This window comes from Haliotis asinina, chromosome 4, assembly GCF_037392515.1.
Source record: "Haliotis asinina isolate JCU_RB_2024 chromosome 4, JCU_Hal_asi_v2, whole genome shotgun sequence".
NCBI lineage: Eukaryota > Metazoa > Mollusca > Gastropoda > Lepetellida > Haliotidae > Haliotis > Haliotis asinina.
This window is the reverse complement of record NC_090283.1, coordinates 64984522-64993253: the sequence shown is the minus strand read 5'-3', so window position 1 is coordinate 64993253 and position 8732 is coordinate 64984522. Positions and strand designations below refer to the sequence as shown.

General features: G+C 42.5%; 1 protein-coding gene across 1 annotated transcript; it reads right to left on the bottom strand.

The window, feature by feature from the left end:
• Positions 1-1833: 1833 nt before the first annotated feature.
• On the bottom strand, positions 1834-5037 carry LOC137281782 (sodium-dependent glucose transporter 1A-like). The gene is made up of 3 exons (XM_067813397.1): positions 4966-5037; positions 4010-4301; positions 1834-2921 (listed from the first exon to the last, which is right to left on the bottom strand). Exons 1-3 carry the CDS (start codon positions 5035-5037, stop codon positions 1834-1836), a joined length of 1452 nt encoding a protein of 483 aa, XP_067669498.1.
• Positions 5038-8732: the final 3695 nt, after the last annotated feature.

The window sequence follows — 8732 nt, the reverse complement described above, 5'->3', positions numbered from 1 at the left end:
CACTCCCCTCTATATAGATCATCATGCACTCCCCTCTATATAGATCATCATGCACTCCCCTCTATATAGATCATCATGCACTCCCCTCTATATAGATCATCATGCACTCCCCTCTATATAGATCACCATGCACTTCCTTCTATATAGATCATCATGCACTCCCCTCTATATAGATCATCATGCACTACCCACTATACAGATTATCATGCCCTACCCACTGTACAGATCATCATGCACTCCCCTCTATATAGATCATCATGCACTCCCCTCTATATAGATCATCATGCACTGCCTTCTCTCTCTCTTTCTCCCTCGACCACCATACGCTAATCTCTCTCGTGATCACCATATACTACCTCTTTCTTGACCACCATACACTGCCCTCTCTCGTGATCATCATGCACTCCCCTCTCTCTGTATCATCATGCACTCCCCTCTATATAGATCATCATGCACTCCCCTCTATATAGATCATCATGCACTCCCGTCTATATGGATCATCATGTACTACCTCTCTCTCTCTTTCTCCCTCGACCACCATACGCTAATCTCTCTCGTGATCACCATATACTACCTTCTTTCTTGACCACCATACACTGCCCTCTCTCGTGATCATCATGCACTCCCCTCTATATAGATCATCATGCACTACCTCTCTCTCTCTCTCTTTCTCCCTCGACCACCATACGCCAATCTCTCTCGTCATCACCATATACTACCTCTTTCTTGACCACCATACACTGCCCTCTCTCGAGATCATCATGCACTACCTCTCTCTCTCTCTTTCTCCCTCGACCACCATACGCTAATCTCTCTCGTCATCACCATATACTACCTCTTTCTTGACCACCATACACTGCCCTCTCTCGAGATCATCATGCACTACCTCCCTCTCTCTTTCTCCCTCGACCACCATACGCTAATCTCTCTCGTCATCACCATATACTACCTCTTTCTTGACCACCATACACTGCCCTCTCTCGAGATCATCATGCACTACCTCTCTCTCTCTCTTTCTCCCTCGACCACCATACGCTAATCTCTCTCGTGATCACCATATACTACCTCTTTCTTGACCACCACACTGCCCTCTCTCGAGATCATCATGCACTACCTCCCTCTCTCTTTCTCCCTCGACCATCATACGCTAATCTCTCTCGTGATCACCATATACTACCTCTTTCTTGACCACCACACTGCCCTCTCTCGAGATCATCATGCACTACCTCTCTCTCTCTCTCTTTCTCCCTCGACCACCATACGCTAATCTCTCTCGTCATCACCATATACTACCTCTTTCTTGACCACCATACACTAACCTTTCTCGTGATCATCATACACTACCTCTCTCTCTCTCTCTCTCTTTCTCTCATGATCACCATACACTAACCTCTCTTGATAATCATGTATTACTATCCCCTCACTCTCTCTCTTTGTCTCTCTCTTGAACATCATACATTACACTCTCTCTTCACCATCATACACTGCTGTCTCTCGATCACCATGTACTACTATATAGTGCGATGTATCTTCGTAAGCAAGTAGAACAGGGAGTCTGTGAGTGAATTGCCTTCCTTCAAAAACTCTGTTCATGCAAACAGTCTGCAGGCTACAATGTACTGCATGGTGCATCAGTTCAAAATGTAGAGGTCTTACACATCCCTTGGCCACGAGTAAGGAAACATGATTCCTGATGCTGGCAAATACAATTCACAGCAAGTTCCCTACCGTAAAGAGATTGCCTAATAACGATATGTAAACAATAATGATTATTATTCACACAAATACCGTGTGTTTCCCAAAGATGTTTTCTTACTAAAAACTGCCCGCTTTCTACGTGCTCTTCCCTATACAAGTGTCAAGATCTACCTCAGCTTGAGTCAGCATGGAGCACTTCTGAATGAAGTTTCTGATAAACAATTTGGAATGCAACACCAAAGCCAGAAATGCAGCGAACGCTGCACAATGTTCAATGATAGGCAGATACAGGAACCACATAATCGATACTTCTTGCAGCAGGTACCCCATCACGACCGGGTTAACTATCCCCGCAATATTTGAACCAATCATGATGACTGTCGTCACGTGACCCGTTACTGGCATGACGTCACCATCCACGTAAGAAATCCCGGAGGCAAATAAGGTTGATATGGATGCGCCTGTTCCAACAACAGATACCCAGAGACCAACATCAGAATCCAAGTGAACAGAAACCCACGCCATCAGCATCGACATCAGCATCGTCACCTGGAAAGCATTCATCATCGTCAAAGGAGAAAGGAACTTGCACAGGACAACCGCTACCAGCCTGAACAGACAGAGGCTCCCCCAGAAGGCGGTTGTGATGATTGACGCGAGGTACTTCGTCCATCCACGCTGTTTTACACAGAACGTGGCGAGATAAGCTATATAAGATCCACCTGCGGCACAAGTGAAAAGGTAAAACAACCCTACGAATATGAACACTGGATATGTGAGTCTCGGCGGTAGAGTTGGTCTGGGTAATTGGTCTGTTTGAGCTGGTTGAGGTCGCGATTTCTTTTCTGTCTTACAAGCCTCCATAAGAAAAGGAACTGCAGCTGTGACTGACATAAGTCCACTGATGAGGTAGGCGTAATGAATGAGACTCCGAGTTTCCGGACATGATATGGTCTGGTTATATAGGGGCAAAACACCCGTAGTAACGTTGTGCATTGGGGAAGTGTTACGGAAGATCATTGGATTATGAGATCCACCAGTCGAACAAGGGAACACTGTTCCATTGGAGGCTTGGTCAGATGATGTTGGGAGCTGGGATTTTACAAGGAAAGGTTTCAAAATGAGAGGAGCTACTGTCGCTCCAGCGGCCAGTGCGAAGTGCATGAACTGGAGATGCATACTGCCCTCACTGCCCCACGTGGCGACCATGTCGGTGTTACCAACTGGAACAAAATACAAAATACAATGTTCACAGACAAACCCAGACATTACAGTCAGTGAGTGAGTTTAGTTTGCCCCGCACTCAGCAATATTCCAGCTATATGGCGGCGGGTCCCAAGACATTATATGACATACCGATATGTATTAACACACCAAAACATACCATGACATGCCACTACATTGCTATATAGGTACAAAGTATAACGTTATGACTATAAAGAACCTTATATTAGAATATGTGAACGAGGAACACTCGATGTGTATAACAATGTTTACAGACATTTCATGCATAGTGACAAAAAGGGTTTAGTGGCACCAATTATCAGTGGATAGCTGTTTCAAATATATGTACAGACATACGTCACTGAAGATACTGAGGATGCATGCTTTGTTGCTGTGACAGATGAGAGAGGGAGGTGCGTACTGACTCTTGACCTACGGATCTTAGTAATCTGGGTATTTTTTAGCTCTCCTAGCGCCAAAATAGCCGCAAGTGTCATCCATTAAAGGTCACATGCAACGTAAAACACAACTTTGCAGTTTCTGTATTCACGTACCGAAGCAAATCATCAAAAATGCCAATTCAACCTATGAAGTTGAAAAAAAAACGCGATGGAAAAAAAGGCCCGCGACATGGGAGTTCAAACGATCCACTAAGTTGCCCCCAGTGCTGGGGAAAAAGGTAGTTTGCTGATGACAATATGAAATGCACAACTTCAATGATTGACCAGATGCACTTTGAAATTAACACTTATCCGGCTTATAAGCCATAAACAAAGAGCCGGCTAAGCGTATCGGCAAATGAACCAGTGGCCAATGAAAAAGGCTTCGTTACACTTGAGTGCACACCCACCGCCTCTGACTGGGTTCGGTATCGTGGCTACTTCGAGGGAGGTAAACACAAGTACAAAGTTTTGCACTTTTGATCTGCAATTACACGCTTATAATTTTGTTTACTTGTTTTTTTTCTTGATCAACAAGGCACTTTATATTGGCCTACTGAACACCAATTATAGCTTAACGGGTCTATGACGCGTTCAATTATTATTGGGTCATCACAACATAGTGCTTAATGTTGAACCTACAATACCTGTTTCCATTCCACCACTGATGAACTGGTTGACGAAACAGAGGGCTATTGTGAGTGGGTACTGCACACTGCACGGTATTCCCGCCGTCGTGATGCCGACGCCGATGTTGGCGACGCCGACAAGCAGGGACTGGTGACGGGGGAATCGATCAAAGAGCCAACTCACACACAGCGTTCCAAATAACCCCCCAGTAGCCATGGCGGTGAAGAACATAGATGCCTGCTCGATATTGGTATGAGTGATCTGCGCCAGGTCCAAGAGGGCGGGGCCGTGAATGGCGTTGTGAACGCCCTGCAACAGGAATTACGCATTAAAATTGTGAGCTACGAACATTAGCGACTACAAAAAGTTGTGGACACGTCACAGCAAACAAGATATACGTGTAATGATATTCATGCAGATAAACTTGAAAAACGCACACCACGAACAGTACCAAGGTTAAGACTTAAAAGGCTTTGATTGAAGGTATATATGCATACCTCCTTGGGTGGCAAATCTAACGGTGATAAAAGTGCATCCCTGTCTATCAGTGACAAACACAAAGGCGCGCATCTTACTGTTATAAACACGCATTCGTCTGTCGTACCTCTGGAAAGACTAAAAAATACTACTTACCGTTGCAAACAAAAATAGGGCTCTCAAATCGATATTGACATGCGTAAATGCCCCTAACCATAACAAATACGCATACACCTGTCTTATGACAAACACGCATACACGTCTCCTATCATGACAAACACGCATTTTTGCTCTTAGCGTACACGCATCTCTCCTACCATAACAAAGGCACACACATCTTTCTCATTTTTTTCTGTTGCAAACGCGCACACATGCCTCTTGACGTGAAAATCAGCCATAAGTCATTGCAACAAACGTTTTAAGAAATATTTTTCCCCGAAGCGAATCACACATACCCATACACACACCCAGATAAACACACCCAGATCATACCTACCGTAACGAAGAACGCCCAGAACAGAAAGATAGAGTGAAGGAATTTCTCCCGGTAGGTCGCATTCTTCTTCATTCCTGTGACTAGGGGGTTTGGTCCGCGTCTTTGAGTACGTTAAACGTATTAAACACTGAAAAACTACATCAACAGCTTTTAGGAAGATTTAACCCTAGTAATTATATTTCATATTGTGAATGGGATCAATAGATTAACAATGTAACGAACACATCTGAGAGAAAAGCATCAGTGGGTGAACGTCAAATGGACATAGATTGTTTATATGAATAGCTAAATCGCCCTTTTCTTATTCTCTTCTTTTCTTCTTATTCTCTTCTTTTCCCCTTTGCTCTACTGTCAATCCCGTCCAACAGTCAACCTCATCACTATCGTTATGTACTACCTGTGCAACCGGTTCCTTACATGTTATTGATGCATGGCAATCGTGCACACCTTTGTAACATCGTGAAATTCCATATATGCAAAAGGTTTGAAAATGAATTTTGTGTGAGCGTTTGTGTGCGTGTGTGGGCGCGTGTGCGTGTGCGTGTGTGTGTGTGTGTGTGACATGTTGGACAGGCACAGGCACAATAGTTGGGCGCCAGCGAGTCTAGGGCGCTACAGGCCTATATAAAATACCATAACAACCCATTGCTTGCCCAACGACAACAAATGCGGCCAATGAAAACAATCGTGGTCCAACGGTTGCCAACGTATCCAAACGACTGCCAACGAGAGGGTCGAGACTGCCAACAACATTTGGGCGGAATAACAGGCAATGCCAAATCCAAATAATTAGCAATACGCCATCACATTTGTGGGGATCCACTATATATATCACACAAATGGCTACATTTCTATTGTTTGACTTGTAAATGTCAAATGCTACTGAAAGTTGTGTACAGTTCTATATTGTGAAATGAGAGCGCAGAAATCATTACTTACGCAAAAACGCGGAGGTGATTGAGAAAGTGGCCTCTTCTCTCACTCAGCCCGTCAGGAACAAACTGAGTTAACGTCAGGCACAATCGCTTTTCACGTATACCGTAAACGTTTGAAAAAATCTGTGTTATATTTGAAGATATTTTGACTCGTGCTTCATTCGAAGGAGGTGTTGACTTCAAGTGGCCTTTTGTGTACTCAGATCTATTTACCACTCTTAGAGGGGACGGATCAGCTTTCGGAAGGACTATATCTCTTTCCTAATACATAACTTCCCAAATATACTATGCTCCATAGTTGAACGCTTCAAAGTATTCCATCTTTCCTCTGATGGATCACTATAGCCCCTCAGTTTCTATTTCCTTCCAGTATGGCACTGGACCAGTGCTTGTTTGAGACCCAGAAATAAACGGGTGTGTGCAGCGTGTATGCTAGTGTGGTTTTTATCCTGTGTCAGGGAGACCCGTTGTAATTCAAGACATGGTTTATCATCTGGTGCATGACGCGTAACCCATGACACATGACGCGTAACCCATGACACATGACGCATGTTTTGATCCATGCTTGAAGCCGTTAATTCTACCTAGGCGACAAATCCCTCAGCGCATCGTTTGAAACAACATAACTTCAAACCAGCATTTGATTCTATTTCTGTGGTCTGCTTCTGATGGTAGTGTTTAAAGTCATGCGTATATTTGGGGCTATACGGTGTCTATGGCTCTCTCTTGCGGAAAGGGGTCACTGTCGTGTTACTATGTACATAGCCAATGTTTTCACAAAGTTTCAGATATCAGTTATTTATGCTCTATACACAGACAATCTACGTTGTTAGCCCATTGTTCCAACAATGGTGTATTCACATGTCGGAGGAGTAGCTATATAAATTGATTATTTGAACAGTGGATCAAGATTTACGGCTAGGACATCTAGTGACAGCTGTACCCACGGGATGAAACATGTACATAACCTGACCTACCTCCGGCCTGTTTGAGCGAGGTGTTGACCTTATTGACGCCCAATACTGGGTCAAATCTTCCTCGATGTCCTTGCGATCACGTGCAAGTCACAGTTACTTCATGAGAGAGCATGGCCTCATGTACAATACATGGGCGAGTGACTGGTGTCAGCATTTTAACAGAAAATGTCCCTCTAGCTCCCTTGAAGACATATCAACATCAGCAAACGGTTAAAACCAGTCAAAGTCACCTTATATATTTAATTGCCAAAGGACTGTGAAGATTCGATGTAGAATCGGCCTTCCGCAGCAACTAAAATGAGTCGTAAGAGGCTAGAGTACGCCAAAAAACCCTCTACTACAAAAGCTCCAGAAAATACAGTGAATGAGTTATAGAGGATACTCAACGAGTTTAGTATTCTGCTTATTAATCGCTAACATAAGTTGACAGAAACTGCGGCGAAACTGCCTACTGTGTTAGAACTCTCAAGTTTTCTTGAGTCAAGCAAATGCTAGTAATTGCCACAGCGACATTAGCATTGTGACGTCACAACTTTGAACCATTTTGACGTCATACGACAAGAGGTATCACAGTAGTGTCATACTGCCGTAAAAATATTACACTGCACACTTCTCAATAAATCATTGCATTACTGTCGCCGACAGTTTTCTTTCACATTTATGGCGATAAACTTGTTGGATGTTACATAAAAGTAAGATAACTTCCTGATTCCATGCAAAATAGGTTAACTTTTCCTTGTTGAACATAAAATTTGAAAACTTACCATCAATGCCCCATTTTGTAACGTTCATCAAACGACACTGGATGCCATATAATACTTCTAAATTTGTGTTCCCATGAACATGAACAAGGTAACGTGACTGGGGTCAATAAATTTTCTCTTATACATAGATTTCCCTTTGTTTTCAAAGGCAATCCCAGGGAAAACACGTATCTAATGTTATAACAGTTCATATATGTGTCTCTGGTTTTTCATTAAACAGCTAAACATAAATGATTAAACCAAACACTGTGATTTTAATGACCAAGAAGAAATGTTAAATGCTGCAAACGTATTATAATGTGAATCATAAACCCGGAAAACAATCTATTTTGTGACAAAGAAGTACTGTTTTCAAAGTATTTGACATCAAAATTTGAAAAATTGAGGGTTATGGATAAGAGTGTAATGTACGTTACCTACCACAAACCAGGATAACGAAGTTATACTATTTGCAGGCTATAAGTATATAATGTGTTACACTGTTCACGTCCTTAGTAGAATCAGTTCGACATAAATGTCGTTTTTTAACTCTGTGTTTTGTTATTTTTTCCGACTATTCGAAATGAACGTTACTGTAATGTACGTTACACTAATGTACGAAACTGTGGGAAACTGACATCTATGTTGGAGCAACTTTACCCGTGGCATGTGAGCAGACGATGCCATTTTCCCACGTCACATTGACGTCAAATGAAGTTGAAAAGATCTACGTTTATGAAGTTGCAGACGCTCCAAGTAAGCTTGTAAATTGGTGGGTTTTTTTGTGAAAGATGGAAAATAGTGTAATGTCAACATGTTAACGAAAATGAATGTTTATCTGATAGGTAATTGGCGAGAAAAGGTGTGCAAACATACGAAAATTGTCATTCGTTCACAAACATTCCATAGTCAGGTTCTGACCATGGGGTAATGTACGTTACTGACGGTAACGTACATTACTAATTTCTTATCACCTAAAACATGATGAATTGTATACGCTGTTTTGATTGTGTATCAAAATTGCACATGCGGTATTAAAGTTTGAAAGCAAGTTATGTGCTGAAATCACATTTGTTCAATATATTTCAAATTGCTGATGAATTTGCGATGAC

Bases quoted from the DNA above. Each gene is read 5' to 3' on its own strand.
- LOC137281782 (XM_067813397.1), bottom strand. From the start codon at position 5,037: ATGAAGAAGAATGCGACCTACCGGGAGAAATTCCTTCACTCTATCTTT. The intron at 4,302-4,965 runs GTAGGTATGATC...TTCCTGTTGCAG, and splicing joins TCTGGGCGTTCTTCGTTACG to GGCGTTCACAACGCCATTCA. The intron at 2,922-4,009 runs GTATTGTAGGTT...ATTTTGTTCCAG, and splicing joins CAGTGGTGGAATGGAAACAG to TTGGTAACACCGACATGGTC.